Here is an 18,503-nt window from a genome sequence, read left to right as displayed (position 1 = left end):
TTTCAGTCTTTGTCACCATGACCTCAGCAGCTTGAAAATGTAATTGTTATTTTCAAAATGTCAAAACTTATATGTTTATTTATTTTAATAACTGTAACAGTAAGATATTACTTACTTCTGGCACAGGAGTTAATTTATATAATTGAATTCTTGGATACCTGAAGCCCAGGTTTATTGTTTTGTGAGCATTCTAGAGTTAAAGGAACAAGAGATTTAATGTGCAGTTAACAATATTGGGAAACATCAAGAACTTTAATTTACCTACTTTCTTGGGGTTAGTCTTTGTTGCTGATTAAACATTTGCTGAAGTCTGTTTTTAACTTTGCTTGAACTGGCTTAAGATCCTGCATGGGTTAGTCAAAACTGCTTTCAACCATTAGAAAGTTGATTTCACCCTAAGAAATGCAAGATATGTGCAAGGGCTGCTCCAGAAATAATGCTTTCTACTTTATTATGTTGGCCCGTGATGCCAGATGTGGATGTTTGCTTTAAACTAAATGAGGAGATATTTAGATTAGACATTAAGAGGTAATTCTTTACCCAGAGGATGGTGAGGCACAGCTGCCCAGAGAAGCTGTGGTGCCCCATCCCTGGAGGTTCTCAAGGCCAGGTTGGATGGGGCCCAGGGCAGCCCTGCCCACAGCAGGGGTTGGGGCTGGGTAGGCTGTAAGGTCCCTTCCAACGCAGTCTCTTCTGTGGTACTAGGAGTTTTAATAGTTACGATCAAGTAGAAAAAATGGTGGTTGTCCTCTATCAGAATACCTGTCTTCAAAGCTTTATTTCTCCATCCTCTGTGGTTGCATGTGTACATTTCCCTGAGGGGATGGCTTGGTAAATATGTGACTGTTGTACCTGCAGGGAGCTGAGTGATGTGGATTGCGATGGGGCTCTGACACTCCCTGAGTTTTGTGCTGCTTTCCATCTGGTGGTTGCAAGGAAGAATGGTTACCAGTTGCCTGAGACACTGCCTGAGACACTGCTGCCAGACTACCTCCAAGCAGGTAATGTACCTGCAACAGGTTTAAGTCCTACATCCTCCTCAGAAACTCACAATGCTTGTAAACAGGGTTTAATTTTCCACATTGCAGGTGGAGCTGAGTTCATTGCGTAGTGGCTCCCCACTTGGTTTTTAAGGCATGTGTTTCTAATTTGTGTTTATGATGCAGTTGTTGAAGAGTGGATGTATGAAAGCACAAAACAACAGTGTGACATGTAACAGTTACCTGCCTCTGTCTGATTGTCTGCTCCAGTGTACTTTAGGCTCTATTGTAGCAAAAGTGGCAGATGATTATGTGTAGCTATGATAATGCAGCAAGACAAGCAAGGCTTTTAACTCTTAGTTATTTTTTCTTATATATCTGTTTTTTGAAGATGTGTTTAAAGCAGGACTGGACTGCTTTAGAAATTACTGAATGCAATATGTTGTTGCATTCAGTCACCAGTTGTATGAAAGGGTGCTTTTTGTTTTAACTCATGTTATGTAATCCACAGCTTCTGCTGTAATTAATTTTTGCTAATGACGGGGATTACAACAGTTTGTGAAAAACAAGGATAAGTTATTCCAGTGTTTAACATACCTCAGTAACAATGTGTAGTGAGAAACGTGCCCTTTCATTAGTTCTCTTCAGTTACATCTCTTGTAATTATGAATGAACATTGAAATATGGTGTTCAATCTGAAAAATGTGCATGGCTTTTTAGGGCAAGGAGGATTAATCACAGATGATAATTACAGTGTTAAGGGATAATATTTCAGACTTAATAAAATCTCCATTAAATTTGATGACACTGAATATATTAAAAGACAGGAAAAGAGCAAATCAACCTGCAGTTAGAAAAATTAAATATTCACCCTGCATCAGTAATTTCTGGTGGAATCATGTTCTATGATCTTCATATCCAATGGGAGAAGCTCCTGTAAAATCTGTACATCCAAACCTTCTTCAATTTTAGTCTCACTAATTACATTCCCTTGTCATAATTACAACTACCCTTTTCCCTCCAGTGCCACCACTTTTACTCCTGTTGTCATCATAAAATAGCTTATGAGCTCCGTCTTGCAGGCTGAGGTTGGCATGTTCATCTGTCAGACAAGGGGAAAACCACCTTTGGCAGAAAGCTTTCCAATTTAATCAGGGGGGCTTTAAACTAGAGTTGCCGTGGGTAGAGATCCTCAGGTCACTGTACTTTGAGACTGACAGCATGGAGCTGTTGGAACAGGTCCTGAAAGGGCCATGAAGATGATCAGAGAGCTGGAGCACCTCCCCTGTGAGGACAGGCTGAGAGAGCTGGGGCTGTTCAGACTGGAGAAGAGAAAGCTCCAAGGAGACCTTATAATGGTCTTCCAGTACCTGAGGGGGGCCTACATGAAAGCTGGGGAGGAACTTTTTAAATGGGAGGTAGCAACAGTATGAGGGAAAATGGCTTTAAACTGGAAGAGGGTAGATTTAGACTAGGTATTAGGAAGAAATTCTTCACTGTGAGGGTGGTGAGACACTGGAACAGACTGCCCAGTGAGGCTGTGAATCCCACTCCCTGGAAGCATTCAAGGCCAGGCTGGATGGGGCTTTGGGCAACCTGGTCTAGTGAGAGGTGTCCCTGCATATAGTAGGGGGTTGGAACTAGGTGATCTTAAAGGTCCCTTCCAACTCAAACCATTCTATGATTCTAAGTCTTCATATAAATCATTTTTTTTTGTAACTCTACAATAGAAATAACTACCTACAGTAGTATCAAGTCATTACACCCATGGAAGGAAGAGCATGGTAAGCTGTGGTTGTTCTCTAGGAGTCCTTTTTTTTTCTTTTTCCAAAATTTGTCCCTTTTAGCACTGAGCATTTATCACTTTCATAGATGATTATTTCTTCATTTGTTGGACAGAGCCAAGCGTTTCAAGCTGCTCTATGTGAAAAGGTGACAAGACTAATTGTTCTAGGCACACCACATGCCATGGGTAATAAGCTAATGTTGTTGATTTGAGGATCTGAAGATGTTTTGCTGCCTGGTCAGGATTCTGAAATCTCTAGATATGCATAATTAAAAAATGCAGCATCTCAACACACTGCACCACTGTGAATGTTGAGTAAGAATATGGACCTGGTTGCACCAAGTTGCAAAATAAAAGGAATGATATGTAAGCAAACTGTCATATACTAAAATGTCAAAGGAGATTTTAAAAGTAAACTTTTTGTTTAAGTGTTTTCATTGTTTGATTTTTTTTTCCCTCTGAAATTTAAGTTTTATTTGTCTGATTTGGAACATGATGAAGGTTTCTGGAAACTGTTTTTCATTAGGTTGTATTAAGTTCAGAATGGAGTAGATTTTTCAAAGGAAATATTTGTGTCTGATAAGCCTATTAGTGCTTCAGATAAAGTGACTCGAAGCATAAGACAGAGCCCTTCAGAATGAATTAATCATGCTAGTTTTATTGCTTGCTCTGTAAGCTACAAGTGCAGGGCCAAACTCTATCCCGGCATGGCTCTGCTGGCAATTTGACCCAGCACCTTCTTGTCTGAAATTTTTTATTAAAACAAGTTAACAAAAAATCTGTCAAGCTATTTGGCCTGTGTGTAACCCACTGTATTTTAAATTAAGACAGATTTGCAAGAGCACAATTTCTCCAGTTGAACTAGAGTATAACCAGAAACTAGAGACTTGACCTGAAAGCTGGTGATTTTGTATTCAGCATTCCAATCTTAAAGAAGAAAGGTTTTCCATCTGTTAAGGGAGATTCGTGTGAGATGAACTAATTCTGTAGTGATATCAGCCTGAGCCTATGGAATAGAAGTGCAGTTCTTGTGGTTATTGATGTGAAAAGTTTAGAGCTATTTTTTCTTTTCTTTTTTTTTTTTTTTTTCTGCTCTCAGTGCTGTTTAGTTGTGGAATACTGCAGATGGTAGGTACTGCAGCAGTGACTGGGTTTGTTGTCCTTGGTTTTTACTTGCTTTCCATTTTAGTGTGTAACTGGTTTTAAGAAGTGCCTATTAGTCACACAGTTGACATGTCTCTTGTTGATTTTTTTTTTTCTCATCCTTTTTATTGTTCTCCTTTCCCCTCCAGCCTCCTTGAAGCCTCTGCGTGAGTGTGCGCTGTTCGATTCTTACTCTGAGCCATTGCCCGGCAGCCAGCCGACTCGGGATTTCAGCCGGATGGAGGTGAGGAAGTGTGATCTGGGCAGCTCTTGCAGAGTGCCAAGCAACAGGGTACTCTCATATTTTCAGAGCTCCATTTCCATGCATGCTGATGAGATAAAAACTGCCTTGGTTTGTCCTGGTTCCTTCCACTTTGCTTCTTTGGAGCTGAAAGGTTTTGTGCAGTATGGACACATGTAGAGTTCTAGGTGACTCAGTCCCCGTTTTACTGTTGAGCTTATAGCATAAGGAAATAACACCTAAGAGTCTACTTAGTAATTATAAGGAGCTGGAAAGCTGTTTTGAGGGGGAAACAGGGAGGGAATCTTAGGGATCTACTGTAAACAGTATCACAGTGTCAGATGAAAGTCTGTCACAAGCAAAACTAAATTAAGGAGAAGTCCTTATTACTGAGGTTAAAAAATAATAATTAAAAAAAAAATGAAATGAAGCTTTCACAGTCTTTTATGCTGAACTAACAACAGGCATTGAGGCGTGCCTGGCTATTGTAACTCTGAATGAATACACTGTGGGATTCAAGGCTTTAGCATTTATGACAGAGAATCAAATGGCAGATTGACTGAAAAAATGGGCTTTCAGCTCAGAATTGTTAAGGCTCTGAAAATTGCTGCACATTGCTGCTGCAATTGAATAGAAGATTCTTCTGATGCTGCTGCCAGGTTAAAAAGTGATGACATGTCATGCCAGCTCAGCAGAGTGTTTCCCCAGTTATTTCAACCCTCTGCCTTGTCCTGGGGTGTTTCTAGCTCAGAACTCTGCTCTTCCACTACTGAATTTAACTCAGGAGGGCCACACAGGCCCTCATGAGCTGCTACTTCTAACGCAGCCAAGTGTAATATGTACTTTGAGTAACACTGCAATGCTTTGAACATCTACTCTCTTCTGGACCTTTGAAAACATGTGTGGCCTCCCTAAGGCACTTGGTAGGTATTGCTTTTGTACAGCAGCTCAACTAAAGCACAGCATTTGTACTGGATTTTGAAAGAAGCAGTATTATTCTGGTTTTCTGTGGTCTGGGGAGTCCTTGTTCCAGCTAGGATACTGTCTTCACAAGCAATTGCCCAGATAATCAGAGCAGACTTCTGTTATTGCAGAGTTGTGATAAAGGTTGTTCTTCAGTAGCACAGCCTTTGGGACTGTGAGACTACAGCATTTGTATATATATTTCAGAATGCTCAGAAACCTTGCTTTCAAAGTCATCTTATGTTTCATGGTCGTAAAATGTTATTCCAATAACCTAACCAGTACATGTTATTAAATGTCTTATTTTTAGGCTCTGCTTGTTTATGGTTCATTAATGTAAGTGTAGAGTAAGGATAAATCTAAGTCACCAAAAAAAGCTCTCAGGCTCACAAAAACCCCAAGCAACAAATCCCCCATTTTACATTTAATTTTTCATTTGATTTCCAAAAGTTAAGCTGTTAAATCCCCTCTGCCTTCTCTCTGCTCTCTCCTTAAGATGTTCTCACCACAAAGGCAAAAAACTTCCTGTGCTGTGAAATAGTCAACTACTGTTCTTGGGGTAACAGCTGGATGCACTGATACTCCATTCCTAGTTTCTGCAAGGTGGCAGGATGTTCTGTAATATCAATTGTTTTTTATGGCTATGTTGAAAACTGGGATGATGCTATAGCATGATTACCTGCTGGCTGAGAACAGTGAGACTTACCTGATTTTTTCACAATGGTTTCCCTGGCTTTGCTTTGTTCCTTCACTGTCTAGGAGACTTAGGCATGTTGGGCAGAGCTCTCAATTAGTTTTTTGTAAGGCTGTGTTATTTTTGTCCTTTGTTATCCACGATTAATGGAGCACAAAATCTCTTCTCAAAACTGGTCTCAGAATGATTTTGTCTTGATTTTTCGTTGTTGTTGTTCGACTGATATTTTTATGTTTGGAATTAATGCTTTGAATGAGTTTCATTTGGAAATTCAATAATTCGTCTCCCATTCATCTCACTGTGTGGGAAGTGCAGTAATTCACTGTTGCAATTTAATTTGTAGCTTGGCTATTTGAGGGAACGCAGTTTAAATACTTGGCCACTATGTTAGAAATACTGTATTATCAGTGCAATCAGTTACGCATGATCTCCATGTCTTTTGTCTCTTTCCATCTATCATCAATTCTGTCTGTTTAATTTCAGGAGACCATTTTTACTATGACTGCTGAACTACAGCACTACAGTAAATTAGAGATGATTCTTTACCGTATTTAGAAAGAAAATAATGTCAGCAGACATGTCATTTGAACACCAGGCTTTGGTAAACTCAAAAAATGTACAAATACTGGTAACAATATGTTCAAGAAAGACAGGCGTGTCTGTTTTTTCTAACCATGGTTTTGCTTCTTCTTTTTTTATTTTCAAGTTTTCGTCTCTCACTCTGATTCTGTTTGCTTGCCCCTCGCCCCCCTTCCCATTCATTTGGCTCCTTTCCATAAGCCTTCTCATTGCCAAAAGCTTAAAGATAAGATGGAAGATTTCTCACTACAGGCATAAAATGACTGGCTGCGGTTGCTCTGAGCTCCCTCACAATTCATTTAATTTTGTGAGAATCATTCCATCAATTCAAGCATTCTCTGAGCCAACTCTTAACAATTAATGAAACCAAGAGAGAGACTAGTGTCAAGTCTCATCCACTCTCATGCTATAGCAGCACCAATAGCTGCTATTTACCATGCACTTGGATTATAAATCCTAACATCAAAAGATGAATCTGAATCCTAATAGGATCTGGCAGTCCTGAGATATTCAACTCCGAATTGCTTCTGTGCCTCTTCCTCCCAGTGTTCTTTGTTTTTGTTTGATCTGCTTTGAAGCAGTCTGTGAAGATCCAGAACCACTGGTTCTATTATATGTGACAACCTCTGTTGCCTAGCTAGCTGGTGACCTTTTTGCTTTACTTTCTTGTAGGACTGACTGTAATAATTGGGGTGTCATGGCTAGCTAGGGATGTTAAGTGTTTTGCTCAAATGTTTTCAGAGTCCTCAATATGTGTTTTTGCAGTGCTGCTTCCTCAAAAGCATTGGAGAGTCCCATGTGCAATGTTATAAAACAGATGTCATGACAATTTACTCTGGAGGTGTTTTTTGTTTTGTTTTGCTTTGCTTTTTCACATCTGCAAGATCTGTGTTTCTTATTTATTTATTTTTTTAAAGGCTCAATGGATTGTAACCTGATGTGTGCTCCCTAGGAAAAAAACCAAACCAGCAGCATTAGCTTAAAATTTGGAGAAGTGTGGGGTTTCTGACATTTGTTTTATTGTTGTTTCGGCCACAGAACTGTTCTTATCAATGTTGGTTGTAGAATTTGTTCCTATTTCCTTCTCAGTATGCTACACAACAGAAGTTAGAAGAGCTGCAAATTCCTGCATTATAAGTTGCTGCTGAAATAAAGAACAGTTAAGGAGTACCACTTGAGAACAGCCCTGAAGAGAAGGCCACTAAGATGATCAGAGGGCTGGAGCACCTCTGCTATGTGGAAAGGTTGAGGGAACTGGGCTTGTTTAGCTTGGAGAAGAGGAGGATCTGGGGAATCCTCACTGCAGCCTTCCGGTATTTGAAGGGACTGCATAAACAGGAGGCGGAACAGTTGATTGTGAGGGCGGATAGTGATAGGACAAGGGGCATGGTTTTGAACTGAGACAAGGGAGGTTTAGGTTAGATATGAGGAGGAAGTTTTTCACTCAGAGGGTGGTGATGCACTGGAACAAGTTGCCCAAGGAGGTTGTGGATGCCCCATCCCTGGAGGCATTCAAGGCCAGGCTGGATGTAGCTTTGGGCAGCCTGGACTGGTGGTTGGCGACCCTGCATATAGAAGGGGGGTTGAAGCGACATGATTATTCTGGTCCTTTTCAACCCAGGCCATTCTATGATTCTGTGGTAACTTTTCCCATTAGACATTGTAGAAGACATGCTAATTAAATAATTCTTCCCTTCTCTGTGAGTGCATGTTGAAAGACAGAAGTAGCCCAAGAATCAGCCACCTCAATCAGAATGCTTTAGATGCAGAACTACCGGACTGTGCTGTCCAGCTTGTGTTTTCACTGTTAAATAGACTGTTCAGATGGGGACTAACTCTTTTGAAGGGGCTGGAGGTTTCTTCCACCATAGTGCAGGAGTTATACCCAGAGGAGGGAAAAAGAATGACACTGCTTTGTTTTGGGAAGTCTCTTCTTGCTCATTAGTTTCTTGTGAATCACTGATGAATTGCTTCTTTAACTAATTTCAGGTGTGAAACTGGTGTGCCTTTAAAAGCAGAGAATCTTAGCTATCTTTTTAAAGATCTTTCCTGCTTCTTTATCTTATAATCCAATCTTGGTGCAAGAGAGAAAATCACCTTTACTCTCACCGGTGTGCAGTCTTAAATGTGTGGGTCTTCTCTGACTATCTATAATAAATAATCTTCTCTCTTTAAGAAGACATCATCTGAGGAGGTACCTGATAACTCTGCCCTGGTGAAAGACACAAGCAAAGATGACAAACAAGGTATTCAAATAAATCTTTTTTCTTTTTTTTTTCACTTAGATTCCAGATGTTAATTGATAGTTCCATATATATTGCTGACGAAAAGAATGATATGTTTAATTTCCAAGCTAGTTATGTTTTGCTGTAGATATAAAAAGACAGGTAATTGACAGCAGCTGATGTGAAGAATAATAAATGAATAGGTTTGCTCCATAATTAACTGTCCCATGTGAACTGTATGAAATATGCCTTTTAAAGTAGGCTTAGACCTAAGGCAAGTAATGTTACACTCCTTATTTCAACAAAGTTGTAATCATCATTATCTGGGATTTTGTAGAGTAGAGCCTGGATTATACCATGTTTTGGATTTATATTTTTTTTTGCAGAAAATAGCAACCTTTCAAAGTCAGCATTTATTCTGAATGAAACAACAACCTAACAAACATTTTGGACAAACTGAAAAGATTCATGTATGCTATTTAGAGTCTGAGAGCAAACCAAGCAAAATCGAAGATTTTTTTCTTTTTCAACTCAGAAGCTCAGGACTTTCAGAATCAGCCCTGGATCATAGCATGGTCATTGCCTTTTATATTCTCCGCCCCCTGGCCTTTCAGATTCTCAATTGCTATCCTTGTCCCTCAGCTGTGGAAATGAAACATTTGTGGGTATTTTCTTGCCTGATTCTCAGAGCTGTGGTAATGCATTCATTAAAATAAATAAATAAATAAAGAGGAAAAAAAAGTTCTTGACTTTGACTTTGCAGCTGTCCTCATCAGAGCCTTGAGACCAGGTTGTCCACACTCCTGAATGACATTCTAAAACAGGTGTGACCAAGTTTGGCAGATTTCTTGTATTCCTTGGTTTAAGAAAAGTTATCAAAATTGGTGCGTGTTTGTCAAACACTGGGATAAGTCAGTGTGTTCCAAGAAATTCGTGTTTTGTCATTGAGGTCTGTTACGCTGTAAAAATCATAATGCATAAGACCAGGACTTGAACTGTGAAGGTTATTGCTCTCAAACATACAGGGAAGATCTTTTACTTGATGAATTCATTTTCTTCCATGATAGGTGAAGAATTTGTTCTTTGTTCTGGGCAAGTGATGTGTTAACTCAGATGAGAAGCCTGTCCAATTCATGTGGTCCTTAATGGCTGAGGATTTGCTGTATTTATGACAGAGAGAGATTCCTACCTTGTCAGCCAAAGAACAAATGCTCTCTCATTCTACCATTTGTTGCTATTCCAGCAAATGAAAGAACATATTGCTTTCCAGGCTGAGAAGTTGTTCCCAGACTTAAAGAATCTGCAGTTCAGGACTGCAGGAGCAAATTTTCCTTCCTTTTCAAAATGATATAAGTAGATCAGCTTCACTACTGTATCAAGTTGTGATCAAGCGTGGAAATCATGCAAATAGAACTTGATCTGAGAACCACACTTGTCCCATGTTTTACTTGATAAAGGCAGATGAAGATGAGAGATTTCTTTAGAAGTGGTTGTTAGTAATATAGTGTATTACATGCATTAAAATATGCTAGTGTATGAAGAACATTTGAGAAAGAAATTTATAAAGGATGTATAGGCATTAGTGAGAGAGGATTGAGCACAAAAAATTGTGGTTTCCTGAATTTTAATCCTGTCTCTATCAGTGCTATTTGACAAGCCCTGAGGCAAGCTGATGAGGCATCAGTTGCCAAAAGCAGTTGTCTCTGCCGTACCCTGGGTTTCTGGGTTTGTATGTTCAGAGAGATGAATCCCAGCTCTGTCAAGTGTTTCTGGTGTCCTTCCTTCATTTAGACATCGAGTCCTTTAATTAGGGATTACTTGGCAAGTTGGGCATAGGCCTTTCCATTCTTGACTATTTGGCTCTTAAGAATACTGTTCAGGATGTTTGGTGTTCTGAGACTGTTTTGCTGTTGTTCATTTCTCTTCATGTATATTTGGCTTTATTAAGCATTCCAACAGATACTGTTTTAGTTGCTTCTTTCTCAGAGCTGGTACCTAAAGATGTGACCTTTCTATACTTAAAGTAATTTTCTTTCTTTTTTTATCAAGCTCTTAAAGTAAACACTGCTGTCAAAGCGATACCAAAGGAATTTCAGCACTTGACTGTGAAAACAGGTAAGGAGGCAGTTTTTTTTGTACTACAAATGAAATGCAATAGCATCATATTGATAAAAGCTCTTCTCCAGTGTCAAACAAGTCATGTTTCATTAACTGTGTAACTATTCTAAAATGACTTTTTTGTTTTTGGCTATAAAACAGCATTCATGTTTTCCATCAGGAAGTATAAGGGTAGATTGCCATTTGGCACTTAGAGTACCAGCACAAGCTTTTGTTTCTGGGGCTTTTCTCTTGTAAAACCACCTACTATTTTTCTTTCTCCAGCGCTGAAATAACCTCCTTGTTCCTGTAATACTGGAAAATTTTAATTTTAGGGTGACATAGTGAAAATTGCTTAGCTGCTCCAGAAAATTGCTGTGCATTCAGTTCAGTTCATCAGGTCTCACTTGCCCTCCCCTCTGTTAGCCTCTTTCCTGGAGTGGTAAGAATGTTGGACGTTTCCCAGTGAAATTAGAATCTGGACCTGCTTTCTTTTTCTTCTGAATAAACATTTTTACTCATGAAGATATCCTTGATTAAGAAAACTGACTCAAAATGTCTGTCACAGCAGTTCTGTCTCACAGCTCGGTTTATTCATGGTTGCTCAACAGCTGCATGCTTCATTTCCCAGCTCAACTCTTTCTTTTCATTTTCTGCCTTTTTTTCCCCTGGCTTCTTCCGAAACACTTGGCAGCTACCAGATGTCCTATCAGCTCTTGTTCTTAGAGTCACAGAATCATTAAGGTTGGAAAAGGCCATTATGATAACGTAGTCCAATCATCTTGAACAACTCCTGCTTCTCTCACGCAGACAGACAGACACATGTTCTGAAGTGAAAAGAACATCCAGTCAAAGACTCGGTTCTGTTCTCCCTAGTCCCTGCCCTCCACATTTTGCCCAGAAGCATCCCGAGAAGAGGAGGCTCAGGGATGATATTATCTCTCTCTACAACTACCTGAGGGGAGGTTGTAGTAAGGTGGGGGTCAGCTCTTCTCCCTTCATGTTGAACGTTAGGAAATAAGTCTTATCCAAGAGAGTGGTCGGGTGCTGGAATGGACTGCCCAGACAGGTGGTGAAATCACTGTACTTGAAGGTGTTCAAGAAACATTTAGATGTTGTACTGAGGGACATGGCTTAGTGGGAAATACTGGGGGTGGGTGGATGGTTGGACTGGATGATCTTAGAGGTCTTTTTCAACCTTGGTGATCCTATTTTTTATTTTCACTTCAGCAATTCCATTTTTGGTACGCTTAGGAAAGATAAAACACTGTCACCTACACATCACCATTGCCACCATCATATTTTTCCACCAGTGTCTTGCATCTCCTTCTGCTTCTTTGTTGGTCCTGCAGGTTTTGCTTACCAGGGGAAGCAGAGTAAAAACTGTACTGCTCAGCATCTCTGAAAGTCTGTCCATTTTATTTAGATTGCCAAGTGTGATCGTTGCTGGCCTTGGACTTTTAGTGGATTAAGGGGTCAAAACTGTGAACATTTAAATTTCTCTCTAGGCCCCCAATAAGAGATAATAGGTGAGTCACTGCAGGTGATTTAAACTAAGAAATCTTGTTTCATTTTCCTTATCAGTGTAGCCTGTTTGCATCTTTTATAAAACAGTTTTCCACTGTTTTCAAGTCTCCATCCCGTAAATCAGGGAGGCCTCAGTTTTTCTGTTAGCCAGAAGTTGTGGATTCTGCACGATTAGAAATGTTAAAATGAAGTTGAGCTGGGGGAGGGGATGGAAGCAGTTAAGCACCCAAAAAGGGAACCTTCACACTCTCCCGTGCTTTGAGTGAATAAGTAAGTTCACCATCATATGTGATTTTAATCTGTCCACACCAGGCTGCTCAGTTCATCGGGCTCTGCTAATCCAGGAACTGTACGAACTGTTAAATAATAGATGTAATCAATTTACTCAAGAACTTTGATTTTGTCTTGGTTTCATGTTAGTTAAGCTTATTTACTCATAGCAGTAGAAATATGGAAAACTCCTGAACCGAGTAGGTATTTTTGTATCATCTTGAATGATTATGTTGTATATATGTGCAAATCTACACCTCACACATGAAGAATGCGCAGAGGGAGTGCACCACAATGCCAGCAAACTGCACAGAAATGCTGCCACATTGTTGTTTGCATAGCCTAATAATGAACTGCCTGTTGTATAAGAGTTTTGTGTATTGTTTTTCACCTTACGAAAGGTTCACACTGAGGTTGGATCTGGGTATTGTGTAACTGCAGCCTTGAATTTCCTGATTTTCAGAAGCTTTTAAGAAAATCCATGGCAGTAGTGTTATGTTGCTATATTTTTTTATTTGCAGTCTTTTCAGGTCTCTCTTTTCCTTTTGTGTTTCTCTATTTACCTCAACAAGATGTCCTCAAGGACAGATAAAACATCAGTTTTACCTATTAGGTTTTTTGGTTTCTTTTTCCAGAAGAAGGGCTTTGTAAAAGAAGTATGAACAGAATTACTGTCTCCATAAAAGAAGGAAAATTGGATGGTTCTTAAGCATGGCTTAGCTTGGAGAGGATTTACACTTCCTATTTCTAAATGGCGTATATTTAATAATTGTGCACGTAATTTAATAATCAGCAATTGCAGTATTTTGAAAAATTGGGTCATGTGGCTGTAGAGAGGCGACTTCTCAAGTCGTATTCTCAGGAAGTTTGACACAGAGAGAGCAGCATTATCACCACTGCATATTTTAATAGTAATTCCCTCTCGCTTCTTTAATTGCTTTTGTAAGAGTTTGTTGCCCAGAAACCTGGAATGACTGCAAGCCAGTTTGCTGGTGACAATAATCTGCTAGAACTTGGTTTATAAATGTTTTTTTGTATCTCTGCCAGCTGCATTTGGGTTTATTCCATCCAAAGCACCAACTATCACTGCATGACCCTGAAAGCCATTTCTTTTGTTAAGAAATAGTGTGTGGCTGTACATGTGGCATATGGTATTTATTGTGCTCTGTATGCCTAAAGCCTCCTGTGCAAGGCCTGTGCAGGGACACAATGTGAGCCATTAAAAGGTCCGTATTTGCCAGCTGCTACCACAGGGAGCTCCTGTTCTGTTTGGGGGAATCTGTTGTATTCTCAGGCAGTGCTGTAGAGCAGCTGATGATAAATGTCTGACTTGGATGCAGGCATCTATCTGAAGGAAGCAGAAGCTCTGAGAATTTTTTTCCCTATCCTCCTTGCTTCTCTGAAGTGTTGTGCACTGATTAGCAGAACAACAGGAAAATGTAAAGATTCACTTTGTAAGTGCATTGGGATCGCTCATGCTGCTGCAATACCTGGAGGATATCTCGGTGGGCTGAATTTGAAAGTAATCACACGGATATATTTTCTCAAGATTACTTTATGTTAGCGAGGAGAGCAACAGCAAAGTCTTGTAAAGACCATGTAAACTGAGGAACAGCCTCAAGGACTTTCCCAGAGAAGGTAACTCAGCAGTACTGTTCTTCCTATTGCATAGGTTCTGGAGGTGGCAGGATATTTAGTATTCAGAGAAATAAAAAAAAGAGATTTTTACATTGATAGAAATGTTTTTGTCCAACACTTAGCCATTGAAACTTTCTACTATTCCTTAAAATGCCTTTCTAAAAATTCCGTGCTTATGTCGAAGTAACTTCAACCTGATGTATTAGAAGTTGTTGTGGGTGACAAGAACACGGTCTTATATACTAATTAGTTGAAGTATTTAGGAAGGACATGAATGTTCGTGCTCTGGAGTTTGAGACAACATATAGGCATTTGGACCAGGAGAAAGATATTTTCTTTGGAAAGTTTATATTATTCCTGTGTTGCTTGCCAACTCTCTTATGTCATGGCTGCCTCCAGAACTGCTGGTCAGTGCTGTCAGACCCATTGCTTCCTCTGCTCCACAACAGCCAAATCATAGGATGAAGTTCTGACTGTGCTTGGGCTTTTGAATTTTTAGAACATTGACACATTACAGAAACAACAGAGAAGAAGAAGCAAAAACAAATCACGTGGGATGAGCAAGCTCTCACATCCACATTTGCTAGACTCAAATATACACTGATCTCATGGCTCTTATTTAACATATTATGTACTAGCTGTTCTTTTTTCTTTTCTCTTTCAGCTGCTCAGGAACCTCATGCACTTAAAGCCAGACCCAGATCCAGGTACTGCTTTCATTTCTGTTTCAGGATAAGATGTACACTGCTTTGATGTTAGATGCAAGGTGTGGTGGTGGGTGTTGCCATGTAAGCTGCAGCCCCCAGGAGCACTGCATTATGCCCTCTCTGCTTGTAAGGCCTTGGCAGTTCTGCCTGGCCCCTTCTTTGGGGTAATGGTTGCCTCCAGCCCTGCTTCATGCGGCCATGGCAGGATGGCAGGAGCCCCCTGACTCCAGGAAACGCTTAGTACTGTCCTGCTGTTAAATCCTGCATGGTGGCTGTGCACAGTGGCAATGGCTCAGCTCTCCTGTGTGAATGAGTGCATCCTTTGGTTGCTATGCATGTGCATTCCTGTGACTAGTCAGTGCATGGTGAAAACTTTTAACTGAGTACTAGAAATGGCACCTGCTGGATTTGGATATTCTAAGGAAATGGGAGACGTGCCAGGAGCTACTCTGTATAAATGGATTGTGTATCAGTTTTGGTTCTTCTGTTGAACAGCCCCATCATGCATTCACTTTAAAACTTTTGTTCTTTGGTTTGTCAGAGGGCTTCAATTCTCAGTCAATGAAAGTACAGTCTGGAGTTCTTTCCTTAAAAGCTTATCAAAGTTTGCTAATAAGAGAAGACCAGTTCCCCACATAATGAATGGAGATGGAAATCCCTTGTTCTCAGAGGTTCCATCCAGAAAGCCCGAAACACCTTGGGTACCATTTTTCTGCTGACAGCCATTGTTGCTTTTATACTGTTTTAAATTTTCCTGCTGTGTTGCTGAATCATAGAATGTAAATAAGAAAAAACAAACAAACAAACAAAAAACACAAAAAAAACCTGTAAGACTTTTATGCAAAATTTATGTAAAAGTTCTTCAAACAGAAAATACATAAAATTGCAAATGCTTAAACAAGTTTGAAAAATGCTACTTGAATGTGAGCGCCATCACTTATGTCTCACATCTGACTATGTCGCTGCTTCAATGCAGAAGTTGGACTGGACATCCCCAGGCACATCCTTGCACCCAACCCAGGAGCCTGGCTTTTTAGCACAAGGTGCTGAGGTCTTACTGCTGGGAGCAGAGATTCATTGTCACAGGGCTCTGTGTTGGCACTGCTGAAACAGGCATTTTTACCTTGTAGCTGTTAAAAAACCTTTCCCAGTTATTTTAGGAGGTTTGGGTTAGGTCTTAAATGACAATGACATGTAATGACATGGAATTCAAAGCTCTACCAAGACAAAACCTTCATTATCAGCACAGGTTTTTGTGTCAGATGTAAATTTTGAAGCAATTACAGCTTTCACTCTTGTATTTATTAAAGTTTACATCAGAAACAGGATCAGCATTGCCAAGTGTCTGTCCCACTAAATAGCTGTGTTCTAACAACAGCCTGCTTGGCAAGAAAAGATCCGTTTCCCATTAGTGGGAGTTATTTCTGTTCTACTCAAATGTGGTTTTGGTCTTGCCAGTCATACATAATGTATTATATAGTATGTATGACATCTCACATTGTCAATGCTCATTTTGAACAAAGCTCTTGATCATGCAGAATAACCGGTAACTACAACAACTGAAAAATATTGGATGCTATTCAGCAACATCAGAGCTCTTTCCAAATGCACTGCATTGGGATTATGTGATATGGACTTATATGGAATGGCTTAGAAGGATGTACTGAAACACACGCTTGACCAGTCTGGATCGCTTTGGATCCATTCAGTTTTTCTGGATTTTGTTGAATTTGGTAACTGTTTAATATGAAAAATAATATTTTGGTAGCCAAAGTACTACAAATGACTAAACATACAGGAGGACAATTGAGGCTACACCTGTATAAACAGTATCCTTGCAGTTGGGAAAGCAACTGTAATGAGAACTGTTTTCAACCCAGTTTTATTCAAAATAGTCACTACATTTATTGTTGTGGCAGTTGAAGTTTCACGAGAAGAACCTGAAACTGTAGTGTAGTAGCCTTAGAAAGAATTCGCCCTCTAAGTGTGATGGGTCCATTTCCCCAGATGCATCGTTCCTTCCCCCTGTTGCCAAATAAATCCCCATTGTTATTAGGGGAACTGTTAGTCAGCAGGGCAAGGGATTTCCACCATGAACTCAAGTTCTGCTTAGTGTATTTTTAGATCCTATTCACTGTAATTATTTAAAATGAATTCTGAAATGAAATATTTTCTGCTTTTTTTTTTTCTTTTATTTTTTTAACTGTTCTTCCATAGGTCTTATTCTAGCACATCCATAGAAGATGCCATGAAAAAGGGAGAAGAGCCCCCTACTCCACCTCCAAGGCCACAGAAATCACATTCCAGAGCTTCCTCTTTGGATCTAAACAAAATATTTCAACAGAACACTCAAGGTAAAGTTTGCTTTCTTTCCTTCTTCTGAGACCGTTTAGGTTAGTTGCATATTTGGCAAATTGATCTGTTTGCACAAACGTTTGACGATATTGTGCATATGCTTCTCTGTGCTATGGACAGTAATGTATGACAGGAGAGGTTGAGCTTTATGGCATTACTTCACCAGTGAAGGGGGAAAAATCACTCTATTGCCATAATTAAGGTGATTATAATGTTTTCTGGCGCAATAATGAGAAGCTTAACATATGGTAGGCTGTCATCACTAACTGTTTATAACAAGTCTGGCTGCTTAGACCATTTTCATTAGTAACTACAATCCATTTGATTTTTATTACTATTTATTATATGTAGCTCATAAGCAGGAAAAAAAAAATGGAATGCTTAAGCCAGGAGAAAGTGAAAATTGTTGTGTACAAACATTTTTGACATTAACGTCTTCCATCCGTGTAGGGGCAGTCAGAAACCGTTCTTTGTCTAAACAGTAAGGGTAATTTCTTTTGACGTGTGAATGCATGTTGAGGGTACAGAATGATATAGAATTGTGGCTGGAGGGAAATAAAAGCAAATCATACTCCAACGCTTTAATATTGAAGCACTGCTTTTGCATTACACAGCGAGTGGTGGAAAGAGGAGCTGTTTGTTCAGGAGAGCAGGCACCCAGAGCTGCTGAGCTCTGGCAGTGTCCTTGAACTGGGCCAGAGGTTTATGCAGCGCACACCAATCATCTGCCTCAAGGACTAGGTTAAACATGGTCATGTTTATGCTTCATAGGAAAGCCAAGGTCTGACTGAGTCAAGGAATGTTTTAACTGGGTTCTCTAATGTAGTTGTTGGAGTAGAAAAAAACAGAAGAGTTTTGCCTGTTGCTGTTTAGGACTTTGTGCAAACAGCGGATGGAACTCAGGAGCCCTGTTATGTGTGCCTAACCCTGGAACTCACCAGCAGTAAACAAGTTTTGTTTTGCCCTTACATAGTGAAGCAATTCCTGATCTTTGACTGTGATTCCTATTCAGGGGTCTGTTGCCCCTCATTGTGATTTTAGTATACATAAAAAGTATATATATCCTGAAAACAAATAGAGCCAAGTATGCATTTTATAAGGCAGCAAATCTTCTCAGATTCCAGATAAAATGCATAACTACAAGGGAGTTAACTTGGATTTAAGTTTCTCTTGGAACACAAATAAAAAGAGAATGTAAATTCTCTAAGAAATCATTCTGCAAATGAAAAGTAACATCTTGCTTTGAAATGGATCTTCTTGAAAGTCAGCGTTACAGTTGAAGTAAAATCATTATTTCT

At 39.6% G+C, this 18,503-nt stretch overlaps 1 protein-coding gene across 3 annotated transcripts in view; it reads left to right on the top strand.

Moving 5' to 3' along the window:
* REPS2 (RALBP1 associated Eps domain containing 2) overlaps window positions 1-18,503 on the top strand; it is a 90,801-nt gene that overhangs the window by 39,962 nt on the left and 32,336 nt on the right. For 2 of the 3 annotated variants that reach the window (XM_015885979.2, XM_015885962.2), the window contains exons 8-13: window positions 859-1,001; window positions 4,059-4,153; window positions 8,563-8,632; window positions 10,661-10,726; window positions 14,808-14,850; window positions 17,068-17,204. In XM_015885979.2, the coding sequence (XP_015741465.1) occupies window positions 859-1,001; window positions 4,059-4,153; window positions 8,563-8,632; window positions 10,661-10,726; window positions 14,808-14,850; window positions 17,068-17,204 (554 nt within the window). The remainder of the gene's footprint in view (window positions 1-858; window positions 1,002-4,058; window positions 4,154-8,562; window positions 8,633-10,660; window positions 10,727-14,807; window positions 14,851-17,067; window positions 17,205-18,503) is intronic. The other variant, XM_015885971.2, reaches the window with a different exon arrangement.

This window comes from Coturnix japonica, chromosome 1, assembly GCF_001577835.2.
Source record: "Coturnix japonica isolate 7356 chromosome 1, Coturnix japonica 2.1, whole genome shotgun sequence".
Classification (NCBI taxonomy): domain Eukaryota; kingdom Metazoa; phylum Chordata; class Aves; order Galliformes; family Phasianidae; genus Coturnix; species Coturnix japonica.
This window is presented reverse-complemented; position numbering and strand designations above follow the sequence as displayed.